At 36.7% G+C, this 18098-nt stretch overlaps 1 protein-coding gene across 2 annotated transcripts; it reads left to right on the top strand.

Annotated features, from left to right (window-relative positions):
* The first annotated feature begins 1979 nt into the window (after positions 1-1979).
* On the top strand, positions 1980-6538 carry LOC136218849 (phytosulfokine receptor 2). 2 transcript variants are annotated; one of them, XM_066005991.1, is made up of 2 exons: positions 1980-2418; positions 2566-6538. In XM_066005991.1, exon 2 carries the CDS (start codon positions 3105-3107, stop codon positions 6225-6227), a length of 3123 nt encoding a protein of 1040 aa, XP_065862063.1. In that variant the 5' UTR covers positions 1980-2418; positions 2566-3104; the 3' UTR covers positions 6228-6538. The 2 variants fall into 2 exon arrangements, with proteins under 2 accessions (XP_065862063.1, XP_065862064.1); XM_066005992.1 differs by lacking the exon at positions 1980-2418 and adding an exon at positions 2446-2467.
* Positions 6539-18098: the final 11560 nt, after the last annotated feature.

The raw sequence follows: 18098 nt of genomic DNA, 5'->3' as shown, positions 1-18098 counted from the left end.
TGTAAAAGTCTAGAGTGAATTTGTATTCATATAAAATGTTCTTCATTTAGAGAGAACAACCTTGTATCAATTGTAAAGGTTAGAAGAGTGAAGCTGAGTACTCGGTTTTAGTACTCAGCGGTAGAGAAAATCTGAGTGTTCGGTTATAACGCTCAGTAGGATTGAGTAGACGAATAGAGGACGGTACTCTTGCATACTCAATTGCTTTATAAACGGTTTGTGCTCTACATTTAAAGAGCTCAGTAGTGGATTGATAAAGCCCGGAAGGATTCTGGGGACTGGACATAGGCGGTGAGGCCGAACCAGGATAAGTCTGCTGAGTAATCTCTAACCCTTTCTCTTGATATATATGTATGTGTTGCTTGCTTAAATTGCTCAGGAAATAATCTGTATAAGCCGACACTGAGTAATTAGAGTGCTGAGTTGGAAGCTGACCTAAAGTGTTATTTTCCAACTCAATACCAAAACAGCTATAGTCAGTTTCTGATTAAAGCTGTCTTGCATCTCACTCAGCCTTGCTGACCTAAAGCTGAGTTAAATTATCAAACATTTAACTAAGTCAGCATTATTAAGCGAAAAAGTTACATTAGTTCCTAACCCCCCCTTGGAACTAATCCTATTACATTATACGGGACCAACAAGCAGGATTTATTCGCTCGGTTCGTAACGAGCCGAGCTTGAGCAGGCCAAAGCTCGTGAGCAAGCTCGATTAGAACATTTATGAACAAATTTTAGTTTTATAGAAAACTATATAGTTTTGTGTTAGTTCACAAATATCTAAACTTAATATTATTTCATTTGCTATTAGATGAGTTCATTCACATACAAAATAAATGTGTAATAGACGAACTATTTGTAATCATCTTGTTTATTTATTCATGAACTTTGCTTATGAGCTTGTTTATGTACACAATTAAAGAGTTATTTGTGAGCAAACTTCACAAATATAATTAACGATTTACTCACAAACAATTCATGGTTAGATAATTTTCTTAGTGAACCAAGTCCAAAGAGTATTTAGGGCTCGAAACAAGCTCGAAGCTCGGCTCGAGCTCGTTGAGCAGGTCAAAGCTCGGCTCGGGCTCGAGCTCGTTAATTTTATAGCAAGCTCGGCTCGGGCTCGAGCTCATTAATTTATAGCGAGCCGAGCTTGAGCAGGTTAAAGCTTGGCTCGGCTCGATTACAACCCTATCCATCTCGCATTGAACATGGTTCATGTTTTGGCTAAACTGCATGCTGATCTTATCAATGAGTCGCTGGTGTTGAGGGTCCATATGCTCCTCGTGGTGTTGGTCATGGGAGACCAGTCGAGAATCTGGCTGGAATTCCGTTATGCCCTTGTTTTGGATGCTTGGCCCTAGAGGTCGACGGTCCCATAACTAACTCTACATATGGAATCATTACTCTCGGGGAGGATGAATGAAGTCCATACTCACCTCACCAATGATGTCGTTTTAGGAATGCGTCCTAATGAGTCATTAAACACGTGTCAGCTTCGGTTGGTTCTGCCAAGCTAAGACTGGGACGACGTCATGTTGTGCAGTTTGCCATGTAGAAAACATGCTGCTAGGTGTTAGTGTTTATTAGACCTAAGGCCTTCGGGTCTCTAAAGTGTGAGGCGGTGCACTCTGTCCTTTATCTCCTGTTCTTTGCGCAGCCGTTTCTATTGATCCAACGATTGCTCATTCTTAACCGTACGACTATTGGGACAGACACGTGAGGATTCTTCCATATGGTTGAAGGGAATTCTTTTCTCCATATCAGAGGTTCCGGTAAATCTTCCAAATCAAAAGGGGTGACATTAGGATTAGGATGTTTCATGGTATAGTCTTTCTTTCCCCATTAACCAAAATAACTTATTTTATTGAACATTGACCTTTTTACTTGCCATCCATCTACACTTCTCGTGTCCCTTTATGTTTGAAATCGTGAAATGAATATTGCCACCAAAAGAATACTACTATTTGTTGTTTTCCTAAACGAGAGAAAAGAAGAGACAAGACAAGCATGAGTACTGACTGACTACTAACCAGAGAGAAGAGTGAAGCATGAAGAAAAACATAATCAGAAGCAACTTCTAAAAAGTCAGCTCTTCCTTCCTAAATCACTTCACTTGCTCACATCATCACTCTCTAAACATTAGATTCTTCTCTCTACTGCTTTTTCAGAGACTCCCTTTTTTATTATCTCTCCTTTGAACTCTTTTTCTTTCCTGGATTCTTCCCTCTTTTTATTTAATGTTAGATTCACTTAAATCTGGTTTTGAAATTGGGAATACCCATTTGTGGAAAAAGTGTGCCCTCAGCCCCCACTATAGGTGTTGGCTTCACAGCTATATTTTACTTGGTTTACAAGTGAAGTTTTTAATGCCAAATGGACCTTTTTCGGATTACGTTTCACAGACACGGGTTTTAACTGGTAAAGTTTCGTCATCCTCCCTTCTTCTAAACCTTTTTTCAAGCTCTAGGTATTATAAATTTTTAATCTTGGGATCTCATTTCTGTTTATAAAATTAATTAAGGAGTTACTTAATTAGCTAACTGTTGAAACTTTGTTGGTTTTTAGGTGCTTCGGGATGTGTGTTTTCAAGTTTCTACACTTGGCTGACTTTCTTGCTCTGACTCGCTACAAACATTGCCTGTAATTGCTCAGCATTATTAGGGTTTTAGGGGGTTGGTAATTTTAGTCAAGGGTTTTGGTTCAAGTGGGGCTGGGAGTTTCAGATTGCTTTACTGGCTTCACTATATGTTTGTCTCTCATTTTGTATTTAAGCGATCAGTATCAACCTCTCTTTCAAGTTCTTATAGGGTCCTCTGTTTTTCTGATTCCTTTCCCTTATTAGGCATTCCATTCACAAAACCAGAATTGGGATTTGATTTAAAGTGGGGATTTTTTTTTGCATCAATTTTTGTTGCCTTTTCTTTTGCCTCTCTCGCAATTTGCAGCTTCCATCTCTTTCTGAAATTACTTTTTGGGGGATGTCGGTTCGCAGGCTTCTTCATTTGGGTTTCTTCTGAAAAGTAGGTCCCCACCTAAGAAGCACACTAGCTTCAATTGGGTTGTCTTTTGCTCGATTTTGAATTTGAGGCGAAACATTAGTTTCAATGATTATGGTTTTCCTCAAATGGGTATTCTTTGCTTGCTTTCTTTGTTCATCTTTGTGTCTCAAAACTAAATCCCAATCTTGTGATCCAAGAGATTTTCTGGCATTGAAGGAATTTGCTGGAAACCTCACAAACGGGTCCATTAACACAGCATGGTCTAACAACAGTAATTGCTGTCAATGGGATGGAGTTGTTTGCGGAAATGGTGGCAATGATAGTAGAGTGACTATGTTATTGCTGTCGAACAAGGGTCTTGAAGGGGAAATTCCGCAGTCTCTAGGTCGCTTGGATCAGCTGAAATTACTCAATCTCTCTTGCAACAATCTCCGAGCTAGCCTGCCAATGGAGTTATCAAACTTGAGGCAACTTGAGGTTCTTGATTTAAGTCATAACATGTTATCAGGACAGGTTTCAAGGGTTCTGTCTGGTTTATTGTCTATTCAATCACTTAATATCTCTAGCAATCTGTTCAAAGATGATATTTTTGAACTTAAGAGTTTTCGAAATCTTGTTGTATTGAACATGAGCAACAATTCATTCACTGGTCGAATCCCTACTCAAATATGTAGCTCCTCTAGTGGGGTTCGGACTCTTGATTTATCAATGAATAATGTTGCGGGAAATCTTGAAGGCTTGGACAATTGTAGCACATCTCTCCAGCAATTGCATTTGGATTCTAATTTATTTTCAGGCTCTCTACCAGATTCTTTCTACTCAATGGTAGCCTTGCAGCAATTCTCAATCTCCAACAACAATTTCTCTGGCCAGTTAAGCAAAGAATTGAGTAAGCTTTCTAGCCTCAGAACCTTGGTTATTTATGGCAACCGTTTTTCGGGACATATTCCCAATGTGTTCAGTAACCTTACAGAGCTAGAACAATTTGTTGCACATTCCAATTTGTTTTCTGGGACTTTGCCTTCAACACTTGCATTATGCTCAAAGCTTTCAGTACTTGACCTTAGAAACAATTCCCTAAGTGGTCCATTTAATCTTAATTTTACCGGAATGCGTAGCCTATGTACTCTTGATCTTGCCACTAATCATTTATCTGGGCATCTTCCAAGTTCCCTATCTGATTGCTCTAAGCTGAAAATTCTTAGCCTGGCCAAGAATGAGTTGAGTGGTAGTATCCCTGACAGTTTTGTGAAGCTCACATCACTTTTGGTGCTCACTTTGTCGAATAACAGTTTCACGGATCTGTCAGGGGCATTATCCGTGCTGCAGCATTGCCAAAATCTCTCCACTCTTATCCTAACAAAGAATTTCATTGGTGAGGAAATTCCCAGCAACATGACTGGGTTTCAAAGTTTAGCAGTCTTAGCGCTGGGAAATTGTGCTCTAAAAGGCAAAATCCCGAATTGGTTGTTAAGTTGCAGGAAGTTGGAAGTTCTTGATTTGTCATGGAACCATTTGGACGGTTGTATTCCTCCTTGGATTGGTCAGATGGAGAATTTGTTCTACTTGGATTTCTCAAACAATTCTCTTACTGGTGAGATTCCAAGAAGTTTGATGGAGTTGAAGAGCCTTGTCAATACGAACTACAGTTTGCCGAACCTTACTGCTTCTGCTGGCAATGGCATTCCTCTGTATGTGAAGAGAAACCGGAGTACTAGTGGTTTGCAGTACAACCAGGCCTCAAGTTTCCCTCCTTCAATATTGTTGAGCAACAATAGAATAAATGGGACAATTTGGCCTGAAATTGGACTACTGAAACAGCTCCATGTCTTGGATTTGAGCAGGAATCAAATAAGTGGGACTATTCCTAGTACCATTTCTGAAATGGGGAACTTGGAAACTTTGGATTTGTCATTCAATGATCTGTATGGGTCCATTCCTCCATCATTTGAGAAGCTCACATTTTTGTCAAAATTTAGTGTTGCTAATAATCACTTGAAGGGGCAAATTCCAACTGGAGGGCAATTTTCGAGCTTTCCCAATTCAAGCTTTGAGGGCAACCCAGGCTTATGTGGAGGAGTAATTCCTCCGGGTAGTGTCATAACCAACATGTTGAAACCTGGTACGTCATCTGGCTCAAACCACAGATTCGGGCGAGCAAATGTATTGGGGATAGCAATCACTGTAGGATTTGGGCTTGCTTTGGTACTTGCACTGGTTTTACTCAAGATGTCAGGAAGGGATGATGTGGGAAATCGAATTGATAATTCAGATGAAGAAATCAACCAGCCACATAGGTTATCTGATGTGATCGTGCCTTCGAAGTTGGTGCTTTTTCAGAGTTCAGACTGCAAGGAACTCACAGTTGCAGATTTGTTGAAGTCAACAAATAATTTCAACCAAGCAAATATCATTGGCTGTGGTGGATTTGGCTTGGTTTACAAAGCCAGCCTTCCAAATGGTACAAAAGCTGCAATCAAGCGTCTTTCTGGAGACTGTGGTCAGATGGAACGTGAATTCCGTGCAGAAGTAGAAGCCCTTTCAAGGGCTCAACATAAAAACCTTGTTTCTCTCCAAGGTTATTGTTGTCACGGTAACGACAGATTGTTGATTTACTCTTACATGGAGAACGGAAGCTTAGATTATTGGCTACACGAGTGCATGGATGGAGAATCATTTCTTAAATGGGAGGTGAGACTCAAAATAGCCCAAGGTGCAGCATCTGGGTTAGCTTATCTGCACAAAGTTTGCGAGCCACATATAGTTCACCGAGACGTGAAATCTAGCAACATACTTTTAGATGAAAAATTTGAAGCTCATTTGGCTGATTTTGGGCTATCGAGGCTACTTCGACCCTATGATACTCATGTTACAACAGACTTGGTTGGGACATTAGGTTATATTCCACCAGAATACAGTCAAACATTGACAGCAACCTGCAGGGGCGATGTCTACAGTTTTGGTGTTGTTCTTCTTGAGCTTCTGACTAGAAGGAGGCCAGTGGAAGTTTGCAAAGGTAATAAAAACTGCAGGAATTTGGTCTTTTGGGTGTTTGAGATGAAGTCTGAAAAAAGGGAGTCGGAGATCATAGACCCGTCAATTTGGGACAAAGATAACGAGAAGCAGCTGTTACAAATGCTTGAAATTGCTTGTAGGTGCTTAGACCAGGATCCAAGGCGGAGACCTCTTATCGAGGAGGTTGTTTCATGCCTTGATGGTATTCAGTAATGAAGTTACATTTTTGTTTGATGGTTAGTAGTTAGCTGGGATGGAAATGGATAGGTATACCTGTAAAGCAAGCATATTTTACAAGTCCTCTAGTGCTTATAGAGAGGTATGTGGTGTGTAAATAGGCAGTTGTGGCATTTTAGTCTATCAGATCAGTCATAAGATGTTTTCAATTATATTATGTAATTTATCTGGTTTTTGTTAATCAATCTTCATATGTTGAAGTTATTTCCTTGTCACAACTCGAATGTATCCGTTGCAGTCTCTCATGTCTTGAAAGTTTGTAAATTTTGATCCTGCTGAACCTAATAAGACTGCCAAATGCTAACAAAAAAAAAAACCCTGAATTCTGAAATTTGAGTTGCCTGATAAGAAAAGATGTAAAAAAAAAAAAGCTATCTTTACTAACAGGAACAGAAGCAGCTTAGATACTTTTTTAAATTTTGATGTTTGGTTTGGGTTTGTTATTGACAAGATTGAGATTAAAATAAAACAATATATTTTTTGGACAAAGTTATCATCTTTTTGACTTTGTTGATACTGATGTGAACCCAGAAAGTAGCTTTTAACATTCATTATTTAAGAAAAAAGATTCTACAGTGATTACTAATCAGTGATTTAAGTATAATATATGTTGAGTGCATGAAATATTATATTTTTTTTCTTAAAAAAAATGAAATCAACGTTAGATGAAATTAGTCACACAACACATGTGACATTATTAAAGTATAGGATTTGAAGGAAAAAACATGAAGTTTGAAAAGAAGAGATAATTAGATATAGATGAATGAATGAATGATTGGTTAAGGAGCTGGTATACGTCATTTTTTTACAAGTTTGGTGATTTGTGGTTGGAGAGACGAAAATATTGTTGAAATTAAGCAAATCATTTTCCAAGCGTTAAATTCAAACAATATTATAGAATTTTATTATTTTTCAATCACTCATAACAATTTTAATAATTGCTTAAAAAAAAAAAATACAATTTTAATAATTAGAAAAAACAACTATATAAATAGCATAAAGCAGAAAACTAAACATGACCACCCGCGGGGAATGCTAAATAAGTGACTAAAAAAATAAGTATATTATATATTGTAGAAAGGCATAACAACCATTTACTCTTTAAACTTAAGTTTAAAGTAAAATAACATGTTCAACTATAAAGTAAAATAACATGTTCAACTATCAAAATTATCAATCAAGTTATTGAACTAAATAAAATTCTAATTCTAAGCAAAAATTATTAATTGAGTTCCTATAAAAAATCATTCGATTAAAAGATCCACTTTTCAAAACACATTTTGAGCCAACATAAAAATCATTACGGTCAATGTTAAATAGTTAAAATTTCTGATTTTAGGATATGATGAAAACTTAATTTATGATTTTGATAGTTTAAGATTTCTAATTGATTTTGAAATTTTAGTTTAGAGGCTCAAAAATAAGTATGATGCCTTTATCTGCATGTGAAATCATGACCACGATAAAAAAAAAATATTTTTGGCTTAATATATCATTTGCTCTTTGAATTTATCCAAAAAGCTTTAATTGACCCCTGAACTTTCCAAGTGGATACGAAAGATGTGTTGCATGCGTCTTGAAAAAGTAAAACAATCAAGGTTAGGGTATGAAGTTCTAATATTAAAGAAGACAAGTTTTATAGTTGAATAAGTAAGAATTTTCTTTTTAATATGTTTTAATTTAGGGCAAAGTACGAAAAAAATGCTCGTGGTTTTCCTTATTTGCAAATAGAGGCCCGTAGTTTAAAAGTTTACAAATAGAGATATGTGTTATGCTTTTTTTTAATAAAATAAAGTATTTAAAATTAAAATTTTAAGTAATTGATGAGAATAAGAGCATTTTTTAATTTTTTTCAATTACATTTATATACTGACAAAATACAGATCCAAAAATCAAATTGTAACTATGTAAAATGAAATTAAATATCAATTTAGTTCATAAACTGTCAGATAAGTAAAAAAAGTAAAATTCTACCATATTATTATTCTTTCAATTTAGGAAGTTTTTTTTTTCGGGGATTGTGTTTTGGTGATATGTAAGAATAATTTTTTAAAAATAAAAATGTCTTTGGTTGTAATCAGAACTTAACTGTGTAATTATAGTGCTTTGTTTTGTAAATAAAATATACCACAGACCTTTATTTGTAAACTTTTAAACCACATGCTTCTGTTTGCAAATTGGGCAAACCACGTACATTTTTATGTGAATTATGTAATAACATTTTAAGACACGTGCAATACATCTTTTGTATGTAACTTACTTTTTTTTTATACTCGAATAATTAATTGATTATATTTTAAGCAAGTTGAAAGAGTTGTTGAGACATTTTAAATAAATTGAGTCTTGTCAAAAAACAAAAATTGAGAGGATTATTAAGATATTTTAAAAGTTCAGGGACAGAAAAATTCAAGAGGCAAATAATGTATTAAGCCTATACTTTTATTATAAAAGAGTGTTTTTATAACTGTAACACATTATATTTTTTAATGAGATACTATATTTTAGAAAGTCTACGTTGAATGGTTCAAACAAAAAAAAAAAGTCTACGTTGAATTTATTTTTTATTTTTTTGGGTAATGAATTTCTTTTTTATTGGTACCAAGTATTGATGCATATGTGGCATTTGTTAATGAATTTACTCTAGCAATTTAAATTCAATAAAAAAATTAGGATAATTATGCATTTTTTCTGAATCACGATTTCCTCATGCTAAGTAATAATTGGATTAATTACAAAAAAAAAGGTTAGGTTACATCATTTTACCGGTTTCTATCTGTTTGTTTTTATTTTTCGGAATTATTTTTTGTTTTTAAATTTTAAATAGAAAATTAAAAGTATTCGGTAAAAATTAAAATAACTACAGAAAAATCAATTAATATCTACTATTAATTATAACAAATAACAAACAACTAATAACAACAACAAAACATACGGAAAAAAACAGCCCCCAAATAAATAGTTGTTCAATTTATATATTGTCTTTCTAATTTCTCTGAACCAGTAAAATAAGACAGTTTTAGCCGAAAGAGCAGTCCAATTATGATTTATAACCCATAACTCCACATTACACACTAAGCCCGTTTGTTTGTGAGAAAGTATTTGAAAAATATTAAGTAAGAAATTCTCATTTTTCGATGATGTTTGACTATAACACCAAAAACTAATACAACCTAAAATTTTCCTCTTTAACTAATGAAGTTCCAGTTAAAAAAAAAAAGGTTTAAAAAATAATACAACCTAAAATTTTCCTCTTTAACTAATCTAATTTTTTTTTGTTGATTTTTCCTATACAAAAGACACAGAAAAATTAGCAAAATGTTTTAATAAATAATATTTTCCAATAACAAATAAACGGAGCCAAAATTCACACGTCTAATGAGATAAGGGGCACATCTTTTCTAAAATAAATTTTTATTATATTGATCAATACAAGAGAAAAGTTTAAGATAAAATAGCTTTTATATTGACTCCGTGGTAGATAATTTAAACATACATAATCAAATACACTGGTATATATTTGTATTTTCCATATCCATATATTTTGATTACGATCCTATTTGGTTCAGCCGTTAGTTAATAGTTGATTACCATCCTAAAACGCAACAACTCAGTAAAATTCGGGTCAACTTAGGACTGAGTATGACCTAAAATTTTAAATTTTTTTTATAAAAATTAATTAAAAAACCCTCCCCTTCTCTTCTGAACTTCACAGTTTGAGTGCCTTAATTTGAATATGATATTTTTGAGTTTTCATGTAATCATAAAATTGAAACCAAGCAGATTTTGTGGTTAACTACTGCATTGCTACTAAAGCAGTGTCAATAGTTTTATCAAGCAAGTGATGCGAATGTATCAAAATTGGAAGAATTTTTTTTTTTTTTTTTTTATAATTTTAGCTTCTCTGCTGACAATTGCTAACAATTCTACTTGTAATTTTTAAATTATTTTTATATATAATTAATATATTATTATTTTTATTTATTATGTTATTCGGTCCAACCAATTCGGATCACTTTATTAAATCAAGTGACTCATGATCAAATTTTAAATCCAATTTGATGCCAGTCCGATTCTAACAATATTATTATTTAAATCCACAATATAAATACCTCTTTGTGGATTTTCAAGTGAATCTCAAATCCATTAACATGAAAAGATTGATTTATTTGAGAGAATGGATTTGTGGAAATTCAAATGCTGGAGGATGAGCTACACAAATTCTAAATTGTAATGATGTAGATGTTATTGCATTAATTCCCTTTTTATACTGTTGAACATCGGGTAAATTACATACGTGGTGTACAACCTTTACCTGTTATCATATTTTGGTGTACAACTTTCAATTTTGCACACTAAAGTGTACAAACTTCAGGTGACCTCTCACTAAAGTGTACATCCGGTTTTTGTGACCGGTCAACCCTATTAACCACTTGGTCAATGTGACACCTCATCAATTTTCACTCCTTAAAAATAAAAAATGGTCCCCACATATTATTAAGTTACTTTTATGTCCTTAATAAAAAGATTTTTTCATTTCTCTCTCCTAAAATTTATTTTGTCCAACATTATCTCTTTAAAACCTATCTCCCCTCTCTCTCTCTTCGCCATTTTTTCATTTTTCTGCAACTTCTCTCTCTCTCTCTAAAATCTGGGTTTCTTCAACTCTATCTCTTAAATATGGTTTCTTCAACTCACTAAAAGAGTAAAGGCTGTCAAGCATAAGAATAAATCCCTTGAATAAATCCGAAAGCAGACAACAGATAAATCTTCAGATCCTAGATCATGGATTAGTGATGGAAGAAAGGCCCTAACACAATATGCTGGGGAATTTCCTAATTTTGATCTCAAAAAAACCCTAACACCAATTTTGATCCAAAACACCCTAACACAACGCAATATGCTGGGGAATTTCCTAAACTCTTCCACTTCTGGTACAGGTCTGCTACATTCACCAGCATAAACATGTTTCCTCCAGCGTCTTGGCGTCGAAGTTGCAAAATCGATCCTCGGCAGTGTAACGTCATGCGTATCAGTAGCAGCAGCGCCGCGAAGATCACCAAGTTCATCGTCGATCACACCAGGTACAGCTGTTCTGCGTATTTCCGCAGTGGTCATCTCGGTAGCGCAATTCCTTTCATCAGTAGATTCTGATCGCCTCTCGTTTGTGCTTGCTGCGGCTGCTCCTGTTGCTTGTTCGCCAACAGCACCTTCATCTTCCAGTTCTGCACAACATTTATACCAGCATCAACCTCCTCCAAGTTTTCCATACGGAAGTTCAGAGCAGTTTCAGCACCAGCACCATCAACATTTGCCACATCAGTATGAACTAGATCACCAATTGCACTATTCAAATTTAAAGCAACAGCAACGCCAGTACCAGCAACAACAGGAAGAATCAACGAAGAAAAGAGCGACGAAGGTAAGGAATTGATATACTGAAGGAGCTCAGGGAAGGACCAATGGAGGTTAGGAAAGTCGGTGATAACTGAAGATTATCCATACGGATTTGCCGGTTGGGAAATTAGTAGCAAGGCAGGGAAGTGGAAGAAGTGGTGACTGCTGAGGGTTCGTAAATTGAAAGAGAGGGTTTTTAATTTTAAAAAGCATCTCGAGGTCCCTACTTTCTTTCATGCTGCTGATCAAACGCACTATTGAGAAGAAAATCACGCCAAATCGGGTTCCGTATTTGGGGAAGCAACTAATGTTTCCATAGTCAGCACAGATTTGTGCGAGAGAAACTTAGAGAGAGTTCTTAGATAGATAAATATGAGAGAGAGAGATGAGTTAAGGAGAGAGGATCTAGAGAGAGAAAGAAAAAGAGTGAGAGAGGAGTTGCAGAGGAAGGTGATAATGCTATTTTAGTAATTTCATAATAGGGTATCGATTTTTTATTTTTAGAATAGTCAAATTGCTGATGTGGCAGCGTTGACCTGTGTTGACCGGTCATAAAAACCGGCTATACACTTTAGTGGGAGGTCACCTGAAGTTTGTACACTTTAGTGTGCAAAATTGAAGGTTGTACACCAAAGTGTGATAACAGGTAAAAGTTGTACACCACGTATAATTTACCCGTTAAACATCTTTAAACATATACATATCTATTGGCCCTTTTGTGCCGTTTCTTGGCCAACATAACCTAGAGTTTTCTTAGTAGGGGCCGACTTAGCATTTTAGGCTTTGATTGGATAAAGGGTTGAGAGGAGTTCGTAAAGGAAGAGTTAAGAATGGAAAGAGTATAAAAGTAAGAGATTAACCTTACCTTGTTTAGTAGAAAGGTATGTTTCATAAAGGTTGATACTCTTACCTTATTTGGTTTGAAGGGTTTATAATGTATTGGTAAATAACAAAATTACTTAAATATCCACTATATAAATGATGTGAACATCTCTTTTAAGGAATTGAGTTAAGGTGAAGGAAGTCGTATGAGATACAAATCGAAGGAGGACGTGTGGAAAAACTGTCCCACACAATGTGTCACACCTCCACACGCCGTGTGAGGCTTGCAAGAAAAGAGAGTTGCGAGCGTCAACTCCCCACACGGTGTGTCACCAGGGGTACACACCGTGTGGACAAGGCAAAAATCCCTTAGAACTTCTGATTAATACCACACATCTTGTGCCTCTAGGCCGGGCTGAATCATGGAGGTTTTGGGGCGAAGCTGACGGACGCAGGCGAAGGCCACACGATGTGTGGTACCACCACACGCCGTGTGGGAAGGAATTTCAGCACCAAAAAGGCTAGGGGACAAGAGAGACAAGTGCTGCCAGAATTCTGACTTCCTTTTAATTACTGTTTATGTCCCTCATTATTTCATGTTTTGTCTTTTTAGTCTTAATTTCCTAAATGCCATTTAGACATCCATTTCCCATATTACCCATACCTTTCTTTATTGCATTGTAACCATTGCTAGGTTATTTTAGTCTTTTACATTTTAGTTGGGAGAGCTATATAAGACTCCTTATTTGTAAGGAAGAACAACTTTTCATTAATAAAAAAATTGTAATCCTCTCTTTGAGAGTTTGTTAAGGGTTATTCATTCAACAATAGGGACTTCACTATTCCTACGGATTTAGTCTGTGAAACCTCGGGATTAACTCCTTCTAGTTTACCTAAAGAAGAAACCTCTTTGTTGATTTAAGATTAAAATCAACTCATTCAACATTAATCCGTATCATTTGGTATCAGAGCCGGTCGTTTTCCTAACCGAGACTTCTTCGGTAATGGTTCAACCAAGTTCATCACAAAAATCCATTGAAGCTTCCAATAAGAGATGGGAAGATTTCATAACCGAGTTGAGAGAACAAAGAAGGACATCCATGGGGTATTGTGAAAAAGGGAGGCGTTTGGAAGAACGAGATAAGGAAGCCAATAAGAAAGTACTAAGTGTTGGTCCCGTGTGATTAGTTCCAAGGGGGGGGGGGGTTAGGAACTAATACAACTTTTTCGCTAATTAATCTTGCTGACTTAATAATTTTGGTGAGTTTATAAACTCATCTTTGGTCAGCTTGGCCGATTTTAATGTAAGACAGCTTTAGTCAGATGCTGACTAAGACTGTTTCACTCAAGAGTTGGGAATTGACACTTGTGTGGTCAGCTTCCAACTCAGCACTCCAATTTACTCAGTGTCAGTTTCAAACAGTTTATATGCTGAGTAAATATAACAAGCAACACAAGCACTTATAAATATATATTTGAGAGAGTTAGAAATTACTCAGTATCACTTATCCTGGTTCGGCCTCTCCGCCTACGTCCAGTCCCCAGAATCCTCCGAGCTTTTAGAATCCAATACTGAGCTCTTTAAGGGTAGAGCACAAACCGATTACAGGCAGTTGAATATGCAAGAGTACCTTCCTCTATTCGTCTATTCAACTCCTACTAAGCGCTACAACCCAGCACTTAGATTTCTTCTACCACTAAGTACTTAATACCAAGCACTCAGCACGCACACTCTCAATATTACAATTGATTACACACTTGTTCCTTTTAGGATAAAGAACACTTTAGATGATTACAGAGAATCAATCTAGCATTTACACAAAGAATAGAAGATTGGTGTAAGCTTTCTTTCTTGTTTTTGAGTGCTTTGAATTTGTATTTTTCTCACTTGTAATTTTCTGTAAATCGGCAATCTTCCAAATGATATCTTTGTCCCTTTTATAGTTGAAATGTGAGGAACAAATCATTTGAAAATTGATTTGTCCGTTGAGTCCAAAACGGCTCTTTTGGGGGGACAAACTTCTGGTCAGCTTCAGATGTGCATGCCAATCTTGTCTTCTGAATTCTTCAGACGTCAGATTTGTCTTCTTCCTATAGACTTTGTCTTCTTGCGACAGTTTGTCTTATAGCATCGAATAGTTGACCCATGTATATTGGAATTTGGCTTTTGCGTATTTTAAGGCTTCAATTATTGGTGCAGACAGATGTCGAATTTGTCTTTTAGCCAACGGATCATACATGTTGTCCTGAAGGTCACTCGACTTCACTTTAATAATCATTGTCTTTGATTTTTACCAAGTTTCATACTGAGTTCTTTTTCCACTCAGCTTCCATGGTCAGCTTCGTTCTGTAGGATCTATTTCTTGGAGCAGACTTCTTCTGTGCTGACCTTCGTTTCACTCAGCTTCCTTGATCATCTTTATTCTGAAGCTGTTGTTCTGAAGATGACTTATCATCTCTTATACTGAGTTGCTCTTCACTCAGCTTGTGTTGTGTTCTCATTCTGACTTTGTCCTGTCTTAATTTCTTTTTGCATTTATATTTATACTCAACATTGAACAACCGGATTAGTACAATTAAATCAAAGCACTTAAATTTAATTGTCTCTTAATCATGGATTAAATTTAAATGATTTTGTCAAATCAAAATCTTGTGGAAAGGTGTTTCAACAAACTCCCCCATTTTGATGTTGGCAAAATATTTAATTTGTGGAACTCATTATTGAAATTCCCCATGATTGAACTACATTTTATTCTTCTGAAGTTACTCCCCCGTAAGGGTTGCATACATTGTCTTAACTCAATTCTAAACCTTCTAAGTAATTAGAGAAGTCATGTTTGTACTGACTTAGTTCAATCCTAGACTTTCTAAGATCTTCTTTAGATGAACCTAGGTTAGTTTTCAGAAGAGTTACTCAGTTTGATACATGAATAATTTTGGTATCAAGGTTAGTATGTACTGAGTATTTTGAATTTGAAATTATTTGTTTGTTCAACGTTTAGACAGGTCAGCATGTATCATAATTTAATAAGCATCGCATATAGTTAAGTCAATTTGAATTAAGGATACTTAACATATATATTCAAGTTATCAAGCATAAATACATAACAAGCTAAGTCCTAAGATTTACTAAGCTATTGCTTCCTGTTAACTTGTGCTTGATGAGCAGCCTGATACAATTTTCCTTTGCCTTTTTCTTTCCGCTTCTTACTACCCGAAGCTTCCCCTGTGTCTTGTTGAGTTCCATCATTAACCAGTTCTTTCTCCCCCATTTTGCCACCATCTGGCAGATGAGGAATGAATGTATTATTGAGAGCAGCACGAGTGAGTTTGACTGAATACTTCTTAAGGCGTTCAGTACTTTCCCTTAAACCATAAAAAATGGGCACCCCATCATCTATGACAGCATGAGGAATTCGGATGGATTTACTTAGCATGCTCAGGATGTACTCTTGAGATTTGCTTACCCAAGAGATGGCTTCAGTAAGCTGAGCATATGATTGATGATACATCCTCAGGACAGCTTTGTCATAGATTTCTCTCTGATCGTTTGTGTGACGCACATGTCGAAAGATGCTTTGAGAAGTTTGCAAAATGGTGTTGGTTTTGACCAAGTCAGTTTCCATTTCCTCTTTGCTCAGATTTAGAAGACGCACAGCTTCACTAATCTCATCCATTGTGCATTGGGAAGTTGTGGAGAGAAATTCTCGAGTGCCAGTTAGCTCGAAGGTCAGCTTAGAAAAGCAGTGATGTATCTCAGCTGAAGTGGCATACCCCATATTGACTGTTGGAAGAGCATTGACCTAACTCTGAAGTCCATGGATTTGACCTTGAAGTGAATTGATGTGATTTACCATGAGTAAGTGTAGCTCGGCCAGTTTGTCAATGGAGTCTTGCTTAGGTTGCTGGGTTTGGACCGTTGTCATTACACTGACCAGATCCTTGAGAGTTTGAATCTCATGAAGAAGCTGAGTGATTGATGACACAGAATGTGACTCAGCGTTAGTAAATCCAGTGGCATCAGCAGAAGATGTGTTCAAGTCCTGGAGAATTGTTTGAGCTGAGTCGATGATGCGACATCCAGACTCAGTGGCATGAAGATAGGCGAATTGTGCCTCAGAACTTGGCTCAGTTGCCGGAATTTTGGTAGCACCACAAGGAGAAGATGTTTGGTGCTGTCCATGAGTGGAAGTGCCGGCGAGGTCAGTAGTGGGACTTTGATGTTGATTATCAGCAGGAGCTGACTGCTCAATATTCTGCGTATTTGAAGAAGGAGGTGGATCTGCAGAGATATTTACTTGCTCAACATTGTCTTGGGGAGATGTATGAGCAGACAGTTCAGATTGAGTAGGGTTTTCCTTAGCTTGTGTGGCTCCATGAGTAGTTTGGACTTCGAGCTCTTGCTCAGTATGAGTTGGATTTTCTGGAGACTTGGCATGTTGCTCAGCATGAGTAACAAAGGCTTGATTTTCCATATCATCGGAGAAGAAGTTGAATTGTAAGTCGGTGAGGTTGGTAATGGGATCCCTCAGGGGAGAATCGCCCATGAGATCTATAACTGGAGTCTTTTGAGCCTTCTTCTTAAGCCTTTTGAATTTCTTCTCCTTTGGAGGTGGGGAGTCGGCAGGAATGGACTCAAGAGATGATTCTACCTCAGGGTAAGTAGTGAGATCTTCCACAGCTATTTCCTGCTCAGCATCAACTGTGTTGCTGGGCACAATCAGATTCTCAACTTCATCATTTACTGTCTGCTCGTGCTCAGCATGATCTTCTTGATGTTGTACGTCATCCTCAACATTATCATCATTTCTCTGTTCTTCTGCTTCTTGATCAGCAGGAATTTGTTTAAGGTCAATCTCTTGACTTCTTACATAGTGGGAATCATCTGGAACTGCAAAACCGAGAGGGATAGCATCAACTGGACTTGAACCAGAGATTCTCTTCTTCTTCTTTAGAGGGGTTTCCTCACCTTCCATTTCCTTAGGCTCATCTTGCCTTTTTCTCTTCTCTGCTGACTTAGATGCTTCCTGACCTTTCTCAGCATCAGTTTTCTTTTCCCTCAATATTACCCGAAGTTTTTTTGGGACAACATGGACATCTTTTGATGATGTTTGGACAGCTTTTCTCTTCTTGTCTTGCTTAGATTGGTCAGCAGGGATAGTCGTAGCTTTCTTCCCTTTCTTAGTTGCCACTTCTTCAACCAAGTCCTCTTCTCCCTCCTTTGATTTTATTGGCTGATTATATACTAAACCGAATAGTAGAGCAGCAGTTATTTCAGTCCCACAAGTAGTCACTTCCTGAACTATATCAATTTGGTGGTCCTCAAGTATTCTGGTGATGGGTGATCCTAACCTGAGTTTAATAGTGCTTCGTTGAAGGGCACCAACCAGAAATACAGGCATATTGAGCGGGCTGTAGGTCAGCATGTGCCAGATAAAGCACTGCTCGAAGTTTGAAGCGGATGATGCTGTGTTGAATTTTGGGAAGATAAAGTTGGTTAGTATATAGTGCGCCATCTTCTGGTTTTGTCCCATACACGTGCTGGGTATTTCCCCTTTGTGCCCCGCAGGTTTACAGAAAGTGGCGATGTGGTCAAGCTTCTCCTTGGTGGTTCTAAATTCTTTGCCCTTG

Source organism: Euphorbia lathyris, chromosome 2 (assembly GCF_963576675.1).
Source record: "Euphorbia lathyris chromosome 2, ddEupLath1.1, whole genome shotgun sequence".
NCBI classification, from domain to species: Eukaryota; Viridiplantae; Streptophyta; class Magnoliopsida; order Malpighiales; family Euphorbiaceae; genus Euphorbia; species Euphorbia lathyris.
This window is presented reverse-complemented; position numbering and strand designations above follow the sequence as displayed.

What these genes read in the sequence shown, in the direction of transcription:
- LOC136218849 (XM_066005991.1), top strand. Translation starts at nt 3,105, where the DNA reads ATGATTATGGTTTTCCTCAAATGGGTATTCTTTGCTTGCTTTCTTTGT.